At 48.2% G+C, this 19,460-nt stretch overlaps 1 protein-coding gene and 1 long non-coding RNA gene across 3 annotated transcripts in view; one reads left to right on the top strand and one right to left on the bottom strand.

Moving 5' to 3' along the window:
• Nucleotides 1–59: 59 nt before the first annotated feature.
• LOC137759872 (uncharacterized) lies at nucleotides 60–3,762 on the top strand. The gene is made up of 3 exons (XR_011073209.1): nucleotides 60–232; nucleotides 2,368–3,254; nucleotides 3,520–3,762. It is a non-coding gene; the product is annotated as an uncharacterized lncRNA (long non-coding RNA).
• Nucleotides 289–19,460, bottom strand: part of AKAP8L (A-kinase anchoring protein 8 like) — a 29,033-nt gene continuing 9,861 nt past the window's right edge. Inside the window, exons 3-15 of one of the 2 annotated variants that reach the window (XM_068536592.1) lie at nucleotides 17,292–17,324; nucleotides 16,937–16,994; nucleotides 16,754–16,834; nucleotides 14,381–14,834; nucleotides 14,193–14,289; nucleotides 14,042–14,112; nucleotides 13,656–13,719; nucleotides 12,649–12,757; nucleotides 11,052–11,193; nucleotides 10,858–10,963; nucleotides 10,490–10,620; nucleotides 709–804; nucleotides 289–624 (exon numbers count right to left, since the gene is read on the bottom strand). In XM_068536592.1, coding sequence (XP_068392693.1) covers nucleotides 307–624; nucleotides 709–804; nucleotides 10,490–10,620; nucleotides 10,858–10,963; nucleotides 11,052–11,193; nucleotides 12,649–12,757; nucleotides 13,656–13,719; nucleotides 14,042–14,112; nucleotides 14,193–14,289; nucleotides 14,381–14,834; nucleotides 16,754–16,834; nucleotides 16,937–16,994; nucleotides 17,292–17,324 — 1,760 coding nt within the window. In that variant the 3' untranslated portion in view covers nucleotides 289–306. Of the gene's footprint in view, nucleotides 625–708; nucleotides 805–10,489; nucleotides 10,621–10,857; nucleotides 10,964–11,051; nucleotides 11,194–12,648; nucleotides 12,758–13,655; nucleotides 13,720–14,041; nucleotides 14,113–14,192; nucleotides 14,290–14,380; nucleotides 14,835–16,753; nucleotides 16,995–17,291; nucleotides 17,325–19,460 lie in introns of both variants that reach the window. The other variant, XM_068536591.1, reaches the window with a different exon arrangement.

Genomic DNA, 19,460 nt, shown 5'->3' with positions numbered 1-19,460 from the left:
CACCCCAGCTGGCCTTCCGGTTGTTGTGGATCGGTGTTCATAGCACCCTGGGAGTTTTGGTCCGGACGGCGGTGCCTCGCTGCTCGCAGGCGTATCCCTTCTTCTCCTCCCCGCCAGTGCGCAGGCGCAACCCACCCTTCCCGGGCCCCACCCGCAGGCACACACAGCCCAGCGGCTAGTTCCCGACACCCGCCCACGGGGACCGCGCCGCACATAGACAAAAGAGGAAGAGGTGAGATGGGAAGAAATTTATTAGACTCGGCTTCCAGCCTCGGCCATGCGGGCCCCGCCCGCCCCGGGCCCGGGTCATGGAGCGCCCCCCCCGCCCTCCTCGTCGTCGTCATCAGCCTCCACGTCCAGGCCCGGGATGCCTCGGATCTGGCGCTCCAGCGCACCGCCCAGTAGGGGCACGGCCGCCTCCTCGTCCTCCTCGGGGGGCGGCGGTGGGGGTGGGGACGCGGCCCCGGGGGCCGGCTCCGGGGGCACTGGGGGCTGCGCCGGCGCGCCCTCTGCACCCTCCGCGACCCCTGCCGCTTCGACCAGCGCCCCCTCATCCAGGGCACTGCCCTCGGCCTCCTCCTGTTCCTTCTCCTCCTCCGGGCTGTCGGTGAAAGGGTTCTCGCCCTGCGGAGAGGGGCGCGATACTGAAGAAACGGAGGACCCGCGAGGCTGGGGACGGGGTCGGCATGCCAGGGGCGTGCAGCTCACCTTCAGATAGAGCTCCAGCTTCTTGCTGATTAGCTTGTTGTTGAGGATGCTACGAGCCACCATGAGCGAGGACTTCTTAGACTGCTCCATCATGAGCTGCGGGCAAGGCAGGCAGGGCTGCAGAGGCTGCCCCAGGTATCCACAAGCCCCCCACCCCACCCCGCCGGATCGGGCAGAGACCACTGACACCCGCGCACCTCTCCACCTCCACCTCGGGGCCCAGCACCGCCAATGACTACTACCAGATTGCGTAGTTCTGTAAGCGCACCCTCGGGTACAAGCGTGGGTCCACTCTACAAGCATGGAGCCACGACCCGATTTGATCTTTGCTCAAATGCTCCATCTTTACATACCATACTTACTGTATGTAACTGATTACAGACGTGTCTTTACAGCTGTACTGCAGAAATCGGATTTGCTTACTTAAAAATTATAAGCAGTGAACAAATAAAAAAACCTACTAAAAACCAAATGTGCAACTCCTAACAAAGGGGCAAATGCCCTAAAATGCACGGAACTCTTTAGAATAAACAGGGAGGATACAAAAGCAGGAATACGAATGTCAAACAGTATATTTTAGTGATACAAATCCTTTTAATCCATAGGATTCCCAGGAGGAAGAATTATACCCCCAAATGTAGAGGTTGACAAAAGAGACACTTATGCTCTGTTGGTGAGAGGCTCAACTATTTATTTTCTGGAAATCAGTTTGACAGAATGTATCAAAAGTAAAAAGATCTCAGTAATTCCTTCCCGGAGTCTAGCCAAGTTTAAAATTGGAGACATGCATGCACACTGGTTGCAGTAGTGAAAAATTGGAAAGCACCTTAACGTTCTTCAGTGGAGAAGTGGTTAAGTAAATCAGACATTCAAAAGAACACCATGAGGTCCTTAAAGTAGGGCTCATCTCTCCCCTGGCATAAGAAAGATGTGTGACGGGACAGTGTGCATAGCATGCCAGAGCCTTTCCCTCTGGGAGGATTTATACCAAAATGCTACATGATTTTCTCGGTGGTGAGAATGAAGGCAACTCTTACTTACGTCATTAATGCAAGTAATGGTAATGCAAGTATAAAGCCATAAACAGGAAAAACAGGTAAAGCTATTTTTGGAGGGGTGGGGAAGCTGATCTCCAGGACCTTTACTCTACCCTAGCCACTCTATTATCACATTTCAGAAAATCATCTCACTTTCTGTTTCTACTCCCTTTCCCCACCTTCATCTTTTTTTCCTTACATATTTTTCTCTACTACTTGGGGAAAATATTAATAGCCCTCATGCATGCTGAAAATGAAACAAGTTAAAGATACACAGAAGAAAACTGCCTACATATTGGTTTGTCCTGGTGGGGAATAAAAGGGATAATTGGTTCCGGTCACAGGTGTAATTGTGGGTACTTTAAGGTTTGGTACACTTACAAGGCTGTAGTAGAAATAGATATCCCATGGATATTACACGTTAAACTATGTGTTATCTGTAGAACACCCAGCCTCAATGTGCACACCGCTGACTACAGCTACAGAAGCGTTCCTTTAGTTGTGACCCAATTTACTCTGGATAAGAGCAAAAACGGTTCACATTCCATTATTTATAAAGTTACCTGCTGTTTGCTTTCATTATTTTTGCTACACTCATTATATTTGCATTTAAATGTTTCAGGCAACTTAAGAACGAATGTACAAGATGCAGTAAAAATGAATTGCTTGGGCTTCCCTGGTGGCGCAGTGGTTAAGAATCCACCTGCCAATGCAGGGGACATGGGTTTGAGCCCTGGTCCGGGAAGATCCCACATGCCGCGGAGCAACTAAGCCCATGCACCCCAACTACTGAGCCTGCGCTCTAGAGCCCGTGAGCCACAACTACCGAAGCCCGCATGCCTAGAGCCTGTGCTCTGCAACAGAGAAGCCACCGCAATGAGAAGCCTGCACACTGCAACAAAGAGTAGCCGCAACCAGAGAAAGCCCACATGCAGCAATGAAGACCCAACACAGCCAAAAATAAATAAATAAAAATAAAAAAGAATTGCTTGATATCCATTACTTCATGTATATCAAGCACAGCAGTAAAACAAAAAACCCATATATTTAATTTTTTCTTAGGTTTTTTTTTTGCTTTTGTGATTTTTTTTTGATGCTTGACTAACATGCACATGCTGTAAAAATAGTTAACATGGAACTAACTTGAGATGATGGCTTTGTTTAATGTCTTAAGAGATTTTCATGAACAATTCAAGCATAATTGTTAAGAACACGTGTATTAAGTTCATGTTAAGCGGAATAAAAGTTTCATGAACAGAAAAAAAAAAAAGATGCACAATTAGGATACTATTCTCACTCGCCAATACATTATCCTCCTCCCTTTAGGTGCAGATGGACACACCAGAATGTCTCCCAACTGAGGCACACTTACAATGTTTTCAGATTTTTGCTACAACAACCACATACCACATACTAGCAGACCTTATAAGAAATACCAAAGGAGGTTCTTCAAGCAGAAAGGAAGTGATCCCAGACAATAATGCAAATCCACATGAAAGAACAAAAAAGGTAATTATGTAATTACAAAAACCACTACAAATGCAATATGTTTTCCTGTCTTCTCAACTGGTTTAAAAAGGAGTTGTATAAAACTATACATATATTTAAATATTAAAAATATATATAGTTCTAAATGTATATAAATAATTGTATTGTTTGGCCTGTAACAGAGAAATGTAATATATTTGCCAATAATGGCACAAAGAAGGTTGGGGGAGTAAAACTGTATTGGGCTAATAAGGAAATGACTATAGATGGTAACTTCAATCCACAGGAAGAATTCAAATGAAGAGAACCAGTAATGAGCAATAAGAAGGCCAATATAGGGGCTTCCCTGGTGGCGCAGTGGTTGAGAATCTGCCTGCCAATGCAGGGGACAGGGGTTCGAGCCCTGGTCTGGGAAGATCCCACATGCCGCGGAGCAACTGGGCCCATGAGCCACAATTACTGAGCCTGCGTGTCTGGAGCCTGTGCTCCGCAACAAGAGAGGCCACGATAGTGAGAGGCCTGCGCACCGCGATGAAGAGTGGCCCCCGCTTGCCACAACTAGAGAAAGCCCTCGCACAGAAACGAAGACCCAACACAGCCATAAATAAAATAAATAAATAAAATTTAAAAAAAGAAAGAAAATGCTCCCTATTAAAAAAAAAAAAAAAAAAGGCCAATATAACAAAAACTAGAAATATGTAACTGCTTTCCTTTCTTCTGTCAGCTTCCTTAAAAGACAAATTATATAAAGTAATAATTACATTGTATTACATTATTGGGTTTGTACCACATACAGATGTACTACTTTACATAACAAAAACCTCCTATGTAGAGAGGTACATAAGAGTAACTTAGTCTCACTGAAATTAAGTTATTGTATCTAAAGGAAAACTTAAAAAGTTAATATGTATAAGGTAAGGCCTAGAGAAACCACTAAGAAAATAATGCCCCAAAATGCAGTGCAAAAAAACCATTAAAGAAAATTAAATGTTATACTAAAGAAATACTTAATAAAAGAAAGCAGTAAAGCGTGAATAGAAGAACAATGTAAATCTAATAATATCAACAATAACGTTAAATGTGAATGAATTAAACAATCCAGTCAAAAGGCAGAGACTGTCAAACTGGATAGAAAAACAAGATCAAATTATATGCTATTCATAGGAGATACACTTTAGATCCAATAGATTCAATAAATAGAAATGAAAAGGATGGGAGAAGATACACAATTATCAACCATAAGAAAAATGAACTGGCTATACTAATAGCAGACAAAATAGAGTGTTAAAACAAAAAATGGTACTAAGACAGAAAGGGACATTTTATAAGGATAAAGGGTCACTCCATCAGGAGGATATAACAATTATAAGTATAGATGCACCTAACAACAGAGCACCAAAATACATAAGACAAAAATTGACAGAAATAAAGGGAGAAACAGACAATTCAACAATAGCTGGAGGGCTTCCCTGGTGGCGCAGTGGTTGAGAATCTGCCTGCCGATGCAGGGGACACGGGTTCGAGCCCTGGTCTGGGAGGATCCCACGTGCCGTGGAGCAACTGGGCCCGTGAGCCACAACTACTGAGCCTGCGCGTCTGGAGCCTGTGCTCTGCAATGAGAGGCCGCGACAGTTGAGAGGCCCGCGCACCACGAGGAAGAGTGGCCCCCGCTCGCCACAACTGGAGAAAGCCTTCGCACAGAAACGAAGACCCAACACAGCCAAAAATAAATAAATTTAAAAAAAAACAACAAAACAATAGCTGGAGATATCAATATCCCACTGTCAATAATGCATAGAACAACTTGGCAGAAGATCAACAAGGAAATAAAAGGCTTGAACAACACTGTAAAACCAAACAAGCATAACAGGTATCTATAGAACACTCCACACAGCAAGAGCAGAAAATCCATTCTTCTCAAATGCACAAGGCACAGCATAGGCCATACACTAGGCCATAGAACAAACTTCAGTAAATTAAAAGGACTGAAATAATAGAATGTGTATTCTCTGACCACATTGAATAAAATTAGAAATCAGTAACAGAAAAGAATTTGGGAAATTCAGAAATATGTGAAAATTAAATGACACACTGCTGAATAACTAGTGGGTCTAAGAAAAAGAAATCAGAGGGAAATTAGAAAATAACTTGAGATGAGTGGAAATGAGGATGTGACATGCCAAAAGTTACGGGATACAGTGAAAGCAGTACTCAGAGAAAAAATTATAGCTATAAATGCCTACATTAAAATAGAAAAAACCCTAAGCAAGCAGAAGATTAGAGTAGAAATTAACGAAGCAGAGAACAGAAAAATAAAAGAGGAAAAAAAAATCAATGAAGCCATAAGTTTGTTCTTTTTAAAGATCAACAAAATTAACACACCTTAACAAGACTGACCAAGAAAAAAACAAGACTCAAATTACAGCAGTCAGCAATGAAAGAAGGGAACTACTGACATTACAGAAATAAAAAGGATTATAATGGAACACTAGAAATAAAGTATGCTAATAAATTGGATAATAGATGAAACAGACATATTTTTAGAAAGACACAAACTACTGAAACTGACTCAAGAAGAAATAGAGGGAATTCCCTGGTGTTCCAGTGGTTAGGACCACTCAGCACCTTCACTGCCGGAGCCCAGGTTCAATCCCTGGCCCGGGAAGTAAGGTCCTGAAAGATGCGTGGCGCAGCCAAAGAAAGAAGAAGAAATAGAAAATCTAAATAGACCAATAACAAGTAAAGAAATAGAATTAGCAATGAAAAAAACAGCAGCTACCCACAAAGAAAAGCCCAGGTCCAGATGGCTTCAGGGGCAAATTCTACCAATTTAATACCAATTCTTCACATACTTCCAAACAACAGGAGGGAAAACTTCCCAACTCATTTTTTGAGGCCAGTATTACTTTGATACCAAAACCAAAGACATCACAAAAAAACAAAGATGAATTATCTCTTATGAATACAGATGCAAAAATTCTCAACAAAACATCAGCAAAGCCAATCCAACAACATATAAAAAAATTATACACCATGACCAAGTAGGATTTTTCCCAGGAACACCAAGCGTGGCTTAACAACCCAAGTCAATGTAATATACCATACCAATAGAATAAAACACAAAAACCACATGAGCATCTCAATAAATGCAGAAAAAGCATTTGACAAAATCCAATACCCTTCCAGAATAAAAACACTCAACAAGATACGAATAGAAGGGAATTCAGCAACCAGATAAAGGGCACCTATGAAAAATCCACAGCTAACATCATACTTAATGGTCAAAGACCGATGCTTCCTCCCCTACCAAGCACAGGAACAAGAAGATACTTCTCTTCAAAATTGTGTTGGATGTTCTAGCCAGGGCAATTAAAGAAGAAAAAAAAAAAAATTAAACAGCATCCAGATTGGAAAGGAAGTAGTTAAACTATCTCTATTTGCAGATGACCGATCTTATATATAGAAAATGCTAAGGAATCCACTAAAAAAACTATTAGAATTAATAAACAACTTCAGTGAGGTTACGGGATAAAATATCAACATACAAAAATCAATTGTATTTTGATACACAAAGAACAACCCAGAAATGGAATTAAAGAACACAATTCCATTTATAATAGTATCAAAAGAATAAAAATACTTAGGAATAAATTAAGAACCCCAAAAGTGCAAAACTTATACACTGGAAACTATAAAACACTGTTGAAAGAAATTAAAGAAGATCTAAATAAATGCAAAGACACCCCATATTTATAGATTGGAAGACTTAATACTGCTGAATACTCTTCAAATTGATATAGAAATTGAATATAGTCCTATCAGAATACCAGTTGGCTTCTTTGTAGAAACTGACATGCTGGTCCTAAAATTCTTGGAAGCTCAAGGAACAATCTTGATAAAAAAGGAACAAAAGTTGGAGGAGTCACACTTTCCGATTCTAAATCTTACTATGAAGCTACAGTGTGGTAATGGCATAAGAATAAATATAGAGAACAAAAGAATAAAGAGTCCAGAAATAAATCCATGTAGCTATGGTCAACTGACTTTTGAGAAGGGTGCCATAGTCAAAATGGGAAAAAACAGTCACAGGGAAAAAATAGTTTCGTCTACAAATGGTGCTGGGACAACTGGAAAATCACATGGAATAGAATGAAGTTGAACCTTACCTTATACCATATACAAAAATTAACTAAAATGCATTAAAGATCCAAATTATAGGAGCTGAAACTGTAAAATTCTTATCATAAGAAAACATAGGGGAGCTCCCCTGGTGGCGCAGGTTAAGAATCCGCCTGCCAATGCAGGGGACACAGGTTTGAGCCCTGGTCTGGGAAGATCCCACATGCCACGGAGCAACTAAGCCCGTGCGCCACTACTGAGCCTGTGCTCTAGAGCCCACGAGCCACAACTACTGAGCCTGCGTGCCACAACTACTGAAGCCTGTGCACCTAGAGCCTGTGCTCCGCAACAAGAGAAGCCACCGCAATGAGAAGCCTGTGCACCGCAACGAAGAGTAGCCCCCGCTCGCTGCAACTAAAGAAAGCCCGTGAGCAGCAATGAAGACCCAACGCAGCCAAAAATAACTAAATAAATAAATTTATTTTTTTTAAAAAAAGAAAAGATAGGGGTAAATCTTTGTGACCTTTTATTTGACAATGGATTCTTAGATATGATACCCCAAGCACAGGAACAAAAGAAAAAAAAATAGATAAACTGGATTTCATCAAAATTAAACTTTTGTGCTGCAAAGATGCATCAAGAAGGTGAAAAAAAACAACCCACAGAATGGGAGAAAATATTTGCAAATCATATGCCTGATAAGGTACTTGTATCTAGAATATATAAAGAACCCTTAACTCAAAAAGACCACAAAATTAAAAAATAAAGTATCTGAACAGACATTTCTTCACCTCTAAGAATGTAGACAGATGGCCAACAAGCCGCTGAAAAGATGCTCAACATCATTAGTCAGTTATCAGGGAAGTGCGGATGAAAAATACAACAGATACCACTGCACGCCCACTAGAATGGCTGGAATCATAGAATGGCTGGAATCAAAAAGTCAGATAATAACTAGTGTTGGTGAGATATGAATAAATCAGAACTCTCATATATTGCTGATGGGGATATAAGTACAGCCACTTTGGAAAACAATCTGGCAGTTCCTCAAGAAGTTAAAATGTTACTATTTGACCCAGATATTCCACTCCTGTCTAAAAGAAATGATGATACATGTCCACACAAAAACTTGCATCATAACAGAATTATCCATAATAGCCAAGAGGTAGAAACAATCCAAATTCTAAAGAATGAATAAACCAAATGAGGTATGTGTCCATACAAGAGAATATTTTTAGGCCATACAAAGGAATGAAATTCTGATACATACAATATAGATGAACACTGAACACACGCTAAATTGAAGAAGCCGATCACAGAAGACCACATACTATGTGACTGCATTTTTATGAAATGTTCAGAATAAGCAAATACATGGAGACAGGTAGTAGATCAGTGGTCGCCTAAGGCTGGGGGAGCATGGGGGTTGGAGAGTGATAGCTAAAGGGTATGGGTTTCTTTTTGAGGTGATGAAAAGGTTCTGTAATTGTCTGTGCTGATAGCTGCACAACTGTGAATATTATTAAAAACTACTGACTTGTACACCTTACATGGATGAACCGTATGGTATGTGAATTGTATATCAATAAAGCTGTCACCAAAATAATAATAATAATAATAATTAGAAGCTTTTTCTTCACTTCTAAGTCTGGAATTTTTAAAAATATAGTGTTTATACTGAAACTATCTCTATAAACTAATTACTTCTGGTGTCTTCAAAGTAACTTTTATCACCCTTCCAATCCCCTCTACAGTTGCTGGTTGTTACAGCTGTTCTTTTTTTTTCAACTTGCTTAGAATCAGTTTTGAGTTTATTTTTTGCTAGCTATCATTCATTTCACCCAGATTTTCCAAGTTTTAATACCATGCACTGTCCACCCTCTACAATCTGCTCTCTGTTCTCTTTTGGTATACCCCTTTTATCAGCTCCCAACCCAAGAATCTCACCTTGGCAAGATCCCTACAGCTTCTCTGTTGCCAAAGCCAACGGACATTTCCCTTATCTTTCCATATCTCTCAATTGCATATGCCAATCCCAAATCTCCTCAACCACCCAAGCCAGATCTCTAAGCCCATCCCACTGTTGAGAATCATTGCACTGAGAAAGACCAGAGATGAATCTGATGGGCATGGAAAAAGGTTGAGAAATGCTATTTCTTACACCCCTTTGCTGCTATTATCTGCTTATAAATCCCATCAGCCTCCTCCAGGGTGATGGCAGCCAAGACTCTCTTTCTAGCCCAGACCGGGTCCTGAGCCTCTCAGCTCTTTCCCTACTGCAAAGCCCCACCACCCTCACTTGATCTCTTACAGACACCTCTAACCTAGGATGTCACCCATTCAACGAAATAAAAAAAACCCACCTACTCTGGCTTCTGTGCTAGGCACTGGGAATACACTGGAATGCAAGACAGAATTTTTTCAATTTCTTGCCAAACTCGCTCCTTTCCCTGTACCATATACCGCCCTCCCCATCATAGCAGCACCACTGTCCACCAGTTAAGGCAGAAATCTGCGACATCCCAGACTTCTGGTCACTCCCTCATGCCAACCTCCTGTTCACTTCCTTAAACACCTCTTCTATCCTGCCTGTCTCTTCATCTCTAAGGTGGAGGCATACCTCTGGCTTGATACTGCAGCAGCCCTTCCTTATCCCCAACCTCCCTCCCACAACAGTTGCCCGAAGTCTCTCGTCCAACACCAACTCTAATCCTACTGGTCCCCCACTTAAAAGCTTTGCTGCCTATAGGAGCAAGATCAGGCCCCTCAGCCCAGCCCCTGTGAACCTTGTGTCCAATCCCTCCTCCAACAACACTTGCACCATACACTTCTCCCTGTTTGGTTTCTGAACCTAATGTGGCCATTGACCCATATGCACATGGAGGTCCCCATATCCCACAGACCTTACTTCTTAAGGTCTAGCTCTGATGCCACCACCTGCCAGGCAGAGTCCCCATTTCCCACCCCTCTCTCGGTAGCTTCGCTGACTGCACTGGGCTGGAAATGTCTACATCTTCCTGCGCCCTGCAGTCCCTGCAGTTTCTCATGGGCAAGCAGGGGTTATAACCCCAGGACCTCCCCAGTGGTCTCACTCACTCAACCCACAGGCTGGTGGGAGGGCACTGGTGGCCACTCACCCTGCGGTTCCGGTTGTGATCCATGGTCTTGAGGTGCTTCTGAATGATCCCAAACTGCATGGGAATGAAGAGGTCACAGGCTGCACAGTGGGCTGCCTCTACCTTCTTCACAAAATGTTCCATGGCAATTTCTGTAGAGGGGAGAAGGAGGGGAGTTGCCACTGGTCCCAGGCACCTAAGAAAGACCCAGGAGTTGGGGGAAAACAGCAGACCAGCTCCTCACCTCACCCTGCCACTTCCATGTGGGCCTGAGGCTGTTCTCAGTGACCCTCCCTGGGGGAACAGAGGGGTGTTGTGACCCCACTCTGAGAACCAGAGGAGGGAAGGCTGAGGTCCTGCCTGATAGGACTGGGATGGAACCTCCTCACCTTGGGTCAGATCTTGGTCTCTGTAGATCTGCTGGATCAGACCATCAAGGTCCTCCACGGTTTTTCGGAGCTCCTCTGTCTTCTTGGTCTTGTTGGCAACGTAGTCCTGCCAGAGATCCCAAGGAGATATTAAGGTTTGTGTGGGCTGCTCTATGTCCTGAGGGTAAAAGCAGCTGTACCACTCCAAGGCTCACCTGCAGAAAGTCAGCTGTCTGCTTCGGAAGCTTGGTGCCTACGTACTTAAAGTGTTCCTTGTGAAACTTGCTGTCCAGGTGGCTGGCCATCTCATCGTCGTAAAAGGTCCGGTATTTGCAGAGAGAACACACAAACTGGATCCTGCCACAGGAGGGAAATGAGGGACTGAGACCAAGAGGGTCCCAGGGAACAGTGCTGTTGCCTCACCCAACCCAGCTGCGAGCCCTGAAACAGGCCTTGCTCATGGGCCTGTGAAGTACGGTCCCAGCAGGGGAACAGGCTAGGACCAGTGGGGTTGGGGGAGTGGAGAGGGACAGAACGTCTGCAGGCTGCAGTTACTGCAACGTAGGGGACAGGGGAGGAGCTCTTCCTTCCCGTAGGCAGGAGGCTGAAGCCTGAGGCAGCAGCTGCTGCAACAGGCAAGGAGTCGCTGGAAGGTTGCCGGAGGGCATCTCTACCAAGGCTGGGCAGGAGCTTGTGTACTTGGCCCAGCTGGGGACCGGAAGGAAGGATGCCCTGGCGTGAGCCAGGTGGCCCTGAGGTGCAGAGTGGAGTACGCAGTCCCGAGGCAGGGCCCGAAAAGGTGCTGCATCTTCCTTCTGGGGTTTGAGGGACTGCAAGGCCCAGCCCATCCTTTGCTCAGAATGCTTGGGGGTGGTGTCGGGAGGGATGGGAGGCAAGCAGGCCTGGGCACCTGCTGCCTCATCTTCCTCTTCTGAGAAGAGACCAGTCTGAGCTGGAAGGAGGGCGCCCGCCTGGCCTGCCAGAGGGCAGCCTGGAGTCACCTGAGCGAGGTGCTCTGTCTGGGCCTCGTGTCCACAGCAGAAGCCCGGGGTCTGGGGCCTGGGCCGGAGCAGGCCGCCGTGGCAAGGGGCGGAGGAGGCCAGCCGCCACCGAGGCCTTGGGGCAGGTCCCTACCTCTGCCGGACGTCCTTATCTGGGCCACGGGGTCAGCTTTGTCTGGAGAGCCCAGGGGCCAGGCGCTGGCGAGGCTGAGGAAGGTCCAGCAAGAGCAAGAGTCTGAGGCGGAGGAGGAGGAGGCAAGCGCCAGTGCGGGAGCCCTGAGGGCAGACAGACCCGACCAAGGGGCGTGAAGGGCTCAGCCGCAGACAGGCCCGGCCTGACAGGGCCGGCGGGCAGGGCAGAGGGCAGGCCCGAGGCTGCCACAGCCCACAGGTGCTGCCATCTCTCCTGAGCGCAGTGACGGCCTCTTGGCAGCTAGCTGGGGTGGCACAGGCGCCTTGGACCTTGAGTCTCTGATGAGTTGGCCCCCTCCCGCAGGGGCATCAGGCCCCCAGTGCACCTTGGGGCTCGTGCGCCGAGTGACCTAGTGCTGGAGCTTCTGGGCAACGGTGGTGAGCAGTGTCAGATCTCAGGCCAAAGTCGCTAGCGGTCGCCAGGCGGCCGCAGAGGGGCAAGGGACGAATCAGGCCTTGGGAGCTGGGCCTGGTGGAAAGCAGGGTCCATGCACGGCCGAGCAGGTGGCAGCTCCCAAGGGAGGCCAGAGGGCGGTGAGGCAGCAGAGCTATGGCCCTGCTCTCCTGGAGGCAGCCCCAGAGCGAGGCAGAGGCAAAGGGGTGGAGGGAAGCTGGTTACCTTTCCACCATGCGGTCTCGCTGCCGCTTTTTCTGCTTGTCCTGGCTCTTTTTGCCTGCCTGCAACTTGCGCTTGGTCTGACCACTCTCATCCTGGGTGCTCAGGGACCCTGTGGGAACAGAGGGGCACAGTTACCAGTTTGTGGCCTCTGGCTGGATCATCCACCATCTACTCCAGAGGGTCCATTCTGAAAGCAGCTGTCGAGCAAGGCCTCTGGCTGTGAGCAGGGCTGGGTACCCTGGAATGGGTGGGGAGTGATTTTGGCCTAGGCCCTGAAGAGGGGAGGACACGTGCTGACCCCACCACTCTCCAGGACATCTATACTCTGCAGAGTGGGCCACAGGGAGGCTGGAAGGTAAAGAGAGGCTGTCTCAGCGGGGACACTGGCACAAGTTCAGAGGGTCCAGGTGGCAGGATGCAGGAAGGCCTCAGTTGGGGCCTAAGACCAGCCTCCAAGGGTAAAGGCCCCAAAGCTTGCATGGCCCTGCCCACCTCACACTAGGCACCGCGGCAACAGTGGGCTGAGGCTGGATTTATGGTTAGGTACCTGCTGGCGCTCATCACTTGAATAGGGGGACAGGGACTCCCAACAGGGGCTGTGGAGGCGCTAAGGGAAAAGACACGCAAACCAGAGCCGTAAAAACTGCACCAAGGGTCCCGGCTTGGACACCAGCCATTAAGGACTCAGAACTGCATGTTACTAAGGGCCTGAGGGCAGGGGTTGTGCCTGGGGTTCCCCCACACTTTTGCTTGCTGCCCCCACCTGAAGGCAAAACCAGTGTACTAGGCAGGGGCCATCGCCACCCATAGCCTTGGTCTGGGAAGATTAGCGGCAGAGTGGGAAGGGGGTGAAAAGGGAGGTTACTCCCTACCAGCACATACCCAGCCACACAAGGGAGGATCCAAGCTGGACACATTTCTGCCAAAACCCTGCCCTTGGCAGGACCCCTCCCACCACGAGCACCTGGAAGAGCCACCCCAACGCCCAGGCCACTCAGAAGACTCACCCTTCTCTGCATCCTCTTTGCCTTCTTCCTTCCCGTCCTCTTTTCCCTCTTCGTCTTCTCCTTCCTAAGACACAATTTCAAAAATTCAATGTTAAAGCATGTATAGCTGTTCATAACAGCTGTAAATGACTAGGCCCTGTTCCAGGGCAGGCACTGAGCCAGGAGCCTCACAACCTCCCAACAGCCCTTGCACAGAGGGCTCACTCTGCCATTTTTCTGATAAGGAAATCCAACCTCTGGTTAGGCAGCCTGCCAGCAGCTTGTGCTCTCTACCAGACCTCCACCTCCTTGTACTAGTCATGTGTGCATGCAGGGATGACTCAGGCAGCCCACTGTTCACAGGCCTCACCTACAGACAGACAGAGTGCAGGGCTGGGGCCACTTACTGCTCTGAAGTCCTTCTCCACAGCCTCAGCGCCTTCAGTGCCCTCTGCAGCTTCCCCCTCGGTGCCCTCGTCTGAAAGGTAAGAGGAAGCAAGCTCAGCCCAGGAGCCCCAAGGGGCAGAGGGCAAGGGTCGTGCCAGTGCCTGGGCTCACCATTGTCTGAATCACTGTTATCGGAGCAGTCCGTCCGGGTGGCTTTGCTGTCAGGCTCGTCGGGACTGCCACATTGCTTTCTCTTCTTTTTCTTGGTCTGGGTCAGAAAGAGGGAGCAGGGTCAGGGTGGATGGCTCCAGGCTCCTCGCTCTGCTCAGTCACAAAACAGGAAGGCCTCCTCCACTCACCCGAAAGTCAGCTGTGGTCCAGGTCTTCCAGGTCCGCCTCATCTGTTTCATGCCATTGCCAAACCCAAAGCCAAAGCGGGAGCCACCCGGGAAGGTGCCCCCGCCACGCATGCCCTGGAACATGCCGTACTCAGGGATGATGTTCTGGGAGAAGAGGGAGGGCAGCCGGGAGGCACCAGGCATGCACTGGCCCCGGGCCCCCATGGGGTCTTCCCACACGCGCCCATAGCCTGAGGCCATCGGCCGGCCACTCCGGGAGTCCCGGGCCCAGCCCTGAGCCCGTGGGCCAAAGGTGTCGCCACCACGCATGCGGAACTGGTCGCGGTAGGCATCATACTGGCCCTCGTAGGCCACTTCCATCTCAGGGTCAAGCTCGCCATAGTCATAGCCCGACCGGAACAGATCACGCTCACTCAGGACGGCTCTCGAGTCACAGGCCTCGTACGAATCATATCTGCAGAGGCAGGTGGCAAGCATCAGGGAGGGCCTCGGGTCCAATCACCCTTCTGCTCCTGCCTGCCACCAAACCTCCCTGTCATGGGGACAGAAAACCCACTCCAGCACCTACCCCATTGATCCCCATCAGAGGATCAATGTTCGGAAATGCCAATTTAAAAGGCCTCTCAGGAGCAGACTTCTAGAAGCCAGAAGGGCCTCTCAGATGATGTCCCCAAGCTTGCATGTGGGCCACACCAGCTTGAGGACCCTAAGAAGGACTGACTATTAGGGTAAAGTAGATCTCAGTTAGGAGAAGAGACAGCCCACAGCCCACAAGAAACGTGCATGTGTCTGCGGCAGTCACAACATCCAAGGTTGCTCCTCGAGGGGCAGAGCCAAGCACCCCAGCATCCTGCAGTACATGGGCAGTTCAGCACATCAGTGTTTGTCCACTGGGGCTGATGACACCCATGAGAGACTGCCAAACCCTTCAAAGCCCAGCACCCCTCGAAACGAAAAGGAAGACGAAACAAGGAATGTTGCCAGGAAAGACAATGTGACCTTGCCCAGGGACAAGAAAAAGAGTTCTTATGAGCTCGTATCAACCCTGGAGCCCAGGACAGGGAATCACATCCTACATAGCAACTGGGAAGGCAGGCCAAACATTCTGCCTGCACAAGACAGGGCACCAGAGAGAGCCGTTCTAACCATGGCTGCAACCCACAGGCCCAGACCCCACATGTCTCTTTGCCAAAGCTGGGTAGTCAAGAAGCACCAGCAGCATGAAAGAAGAGGTCAGTGCTACCCAATTGCCACTCCATCCCTCAACCCTGCTCTCCAGCTCCAGGTACATAGAAGGTACATAGGCAGCTGGCACCAGCAGCAATGTCAGCCCAACTCCACGGCCCCCCGCCCTCCCCCTGCCTGCAATTTCGCAGCCTCAGCTCCAAGCACTATGACTGTCAGGCAGGGGATGTGCTGGGCATCCCCCAACACTTTTTGCTTGCTGCAAAGCCCGTGCAAGCAAAAGTCCCCTTGGTACCCTCTGCCCCCTAGTGGTCCTGGGGCCTCACTTGGCCCCATCAGTGCCTGGCCAGGCCCCTCATTACTCTCTGCTCTCTCCCATTTGTCAGCTGGAGCCATTAGGCCACTCCACTCCATCCTGTGCCAGAAATACATGTGCCCTCCTCACTGAAACCTCTCACTAGGGCACAAGAACTTCTAGGCCAGCACCAGTTCAGACAATGACAAATGCCCACAGCATGATGCTGTGGGGTAGGGCAGATCTGAGTGGGAGGCCCAGCTCCACTATTTACTCCTGGGTGCCTGTGGGCAAGAGGTGTGACCCGCCTGCGCTTCACTTTCCCCATTTGCAAAGTGAGGATGTCAGCAGTTCCTCACGGGCACTTCTGAGGCTCAACAGGTACATGTTTATAAGGCACTGAAGGGTGGCTAGGACATGCCCACATCTTCCTTGTCCCTTATGTGGGATGCCCAGCTCACAGTGGTCAGCCCCAAGGGTTCATCCCACCCTTCACACCCAACCCAATCTGTCCTGCCCTGACAGAGCGCAGGATGTAAAGTATCAGAAGAATGTCAAATGGCTGTCTCCAGAGGGAAGAGCCATTTAACAATGCTCCTGAGAAGAGCCACTCAGAGGGTACAGTGAAGCCAGCCCAGTCTGGGCTTGTTCCTCCCTCTAAAAGCTGGAAGAGAGGCTCACCATCAGGCAATGGGGGAGGGTGGAGGGAGGAGGGGACACAGGCCAAAGAAGGGAAGTGCACCGGACCCCAAGCAATCTCTGGGAAGCCCCAACAGCAGAGCAAAGAAGGAGAAAGCAGACGTAAGAGGCAGTTCAGAAGAGGGAGACGCCAGGGGGCAATAGGCAGGAGGTGGCCCTGCAGAGCCTCAGCCCCTAGGCAGGTGTCCACTCACCTTTCTCCACCTGAGCCGTACACGCCTCCTTGTATCATGTCTGTCTCCAAATGCGGCACCATATCTAAGCGTTGGTTAATTCTGGACAAAACGGAATCAGCACTGGCACTACCCATGGCACTAGGGTTTGCATTTGTGTCAGAGCTAGGCATTTCCCAAGAGTTTGAAGTGGCCATACCATACCCATAGTTGGTGGTGTTATCCTGGCCATAGCCATAGCCATAACCATAGTTCTCGTAGCCTGCAATGAGGGAGACAGAAAGACAGACAAGATGGAGGGGGCGAGGAGAGACAGACAAACACAGAGACGAGGACACCTTCGGTCACAGAGACAAGACTGGATCTTAGCCACCTAAGGCTGGGTGGGCCCTAGTTCATACTAATAAGGCCTCCTGGGAAGGAGTAGCCAGCTCCAGGGCACCTGGGACCCCCAAAGGCAACCCCCACCCCGAACCCTTGGCTAAGCTGGGCAGTGGCAGAAAGACTCAACCAGTTCAATCCCAAGGGAGAGGAGAATGATCATGGGTAAAATACTTGCCTCTGTTTGTCCCAGAGCTCCAAGATCCATATCCTACAAAAAGTAAAAAAGCAATTACACCTATAATTGCTTACAGTACAGTAAGAGTTTAATTCAGGCACAAAGACAATGATTCCTAGAACCTGAGTGGTTACAGGAGACTGAACCTCCCCTGAGAAGCCTTGAGCTTGACAGCACTGTATAAATGACCCAGGCCACTTGCTGCCCTGGTGCCTGACCTTTCGTGGCTCTGACCATCTGCTATTTAAGGAACCTCCCATTCCTAACACTCTCAGCTAAGGAATTTGGCTCCTATACGCCTTCCTTAAAAAGCCAGAATTGGAAGATTACTCCTGCCCCTGGCTAAGCACCAATCAGAGGAGGAGGAGAGCAGTTTCCAGTGCCTTACACCGACTCTGTGCTGTACAAGAAGCTCAGCACAGAGCTCACATCCACTCTGAAATCGTGTCAATCAAATCACCCGACAAAGCCATATGGAGCAGAGAAACTGACTGCCCTAGTCCCTTAAGTGTCTGTCTTAACAGGGAGAACCACCAAACACTTGAATTGTGAGTGTGCTGTGCTGGAACACATAAGCAGAGGGAGACAAAACACCACTCCCAGCTTGAGAAAAGCTGTTGAGAAAACAATCTGGATTATAAACTAAATATGCTTTGGATTTTATTACAGCATATAAGAAAAATTCATTCCTTCAAAAACACAAAGCCACTGAAAACTGACAAAGTGCAAAGCCAAGAGGGACCTCTGAGTCAAGCAGACATGTTTCTTTCCCAAGGCAGTCCATTAGAACAGGTGACTACTTTTCCAGTGTCTCTGGTGAGACCTCAGAGTTACCTGCTACTCCACACTGTCTACCCTGCAGACCGACAGGTCATGCTCATCCCAGGGCAGGGGACCAACCTCAGTGAGACAGCAGTGTGATGAACAACAGAATCCAGCCACAGGAAAGCAAGACTGCATACACTGAGAAGATGAATCAGAATGAAGGGGGGTGGGGGCAGGCTGAGATCCTACACTCAGGTTCCTCCTCAATCCACTGCACAAACGAATGGGGAGACACTGGAAACCAGCAAGGAACTTTAGACAAACACTACTTTAATGAACCGTGGGCATGCTAGAGCTCACAAAGCAAAAATCCTCTTCAGCTGGGGAAACCAAAGCAAGGGCTTCTCATTCGTTTGTTTATTCAACAATTATCATGCTCAGAGGACACGGAACAGAGGCTGGCAGTCCTGGGCACTCCTCAGGCCCAGAGCACTGTGTGTTAAAGGAGACGCTAAATAATTAGAGCAGCAAGGGACAGCAGCTGGAAATCATGTTAAGGAGTGAGTGGTGAAAGAGGCGTTCTTACAGGCAAGAAGAGAGGCTGGCAGAGCCATACAAGGAGTAATGCACTTAGTCCCAGCAGCTAACAAGAGCCTGGCCACATGGCTGTTTGCACCCAGGACAGTGGACACTAGCTATTCAAAAAGAGACAGGACTGGGAGGCAAATGCAGACCCATCAGGGTTATGCTTGTGAGGCCAGAATAGGATGTCCCTGCCCCACCCCAGGCTTCCGCTACTGAGGACTTGCCAGAACGGAGCAAAGAAGCACAAGGAAAGGAAGCAGGAGTGAGCATTAACGCTGAACACAAGGACAGGTTGGTGGCTCCTATGACAGGGGCAGGCAAGCACTCCCTATGTGCTACTTGCTATGCCCAGAGCAACTTAGACTCCCTGATGGGCTCCCCAAACAGGTGCCTTCGGGGGGAGGGGGAAAATCTTTGTCTACACTATGTTCTTTGGCGACTCCCTGAGACCTGACCCTTGCAAAAGAACATCGGAACTAACTTCCATCCACAGAGATGAGACCAGGGTTGACAAAAGAGAATTTTAAGAATATAATTTATTTTAAAAAGGAAACAACAAAAAAAGAGAGAGAGTAAAGAAAAGGAGACAGTCGTAGTAAACAATAAAGAGCAAAAGTAGAAAACAATGTAGGGACTTCCCTGGTGGCGCAGTGGTTAAGAATCCGCCTGCCGGATGGACCTACAGTCTGTCATACAGAGTGAAGTAAGTCAGAAAGAGAAAAACAAATACCGTATGCTAACACATATATCTGGAATCTAAGAAAAAAAAAAAAAAGGTCATGAAGAACCTAGGGGCAAGCCGGGAATAAAGACACAGAC

This window comes from Eschrichtius robustus, chromosome 2 (assembly GCF_028021215.1).
Source record: "Eschrichtius robustus isolate mEscRob2 chromosome 2, mEscRob2.pri, whole genome shotgun sequence".
Classification (NCBI taxonomy): domain Eukaryota; kingdom Metazoa; phylum Chordata; class Mammalia; order Artiodactyla; family Eschrichtiidae; genus Eschrichtius; species Eschrichtius robustus.
This window is presented reverse-complemented; position numbering and strand designations above follow the sequence as displayed.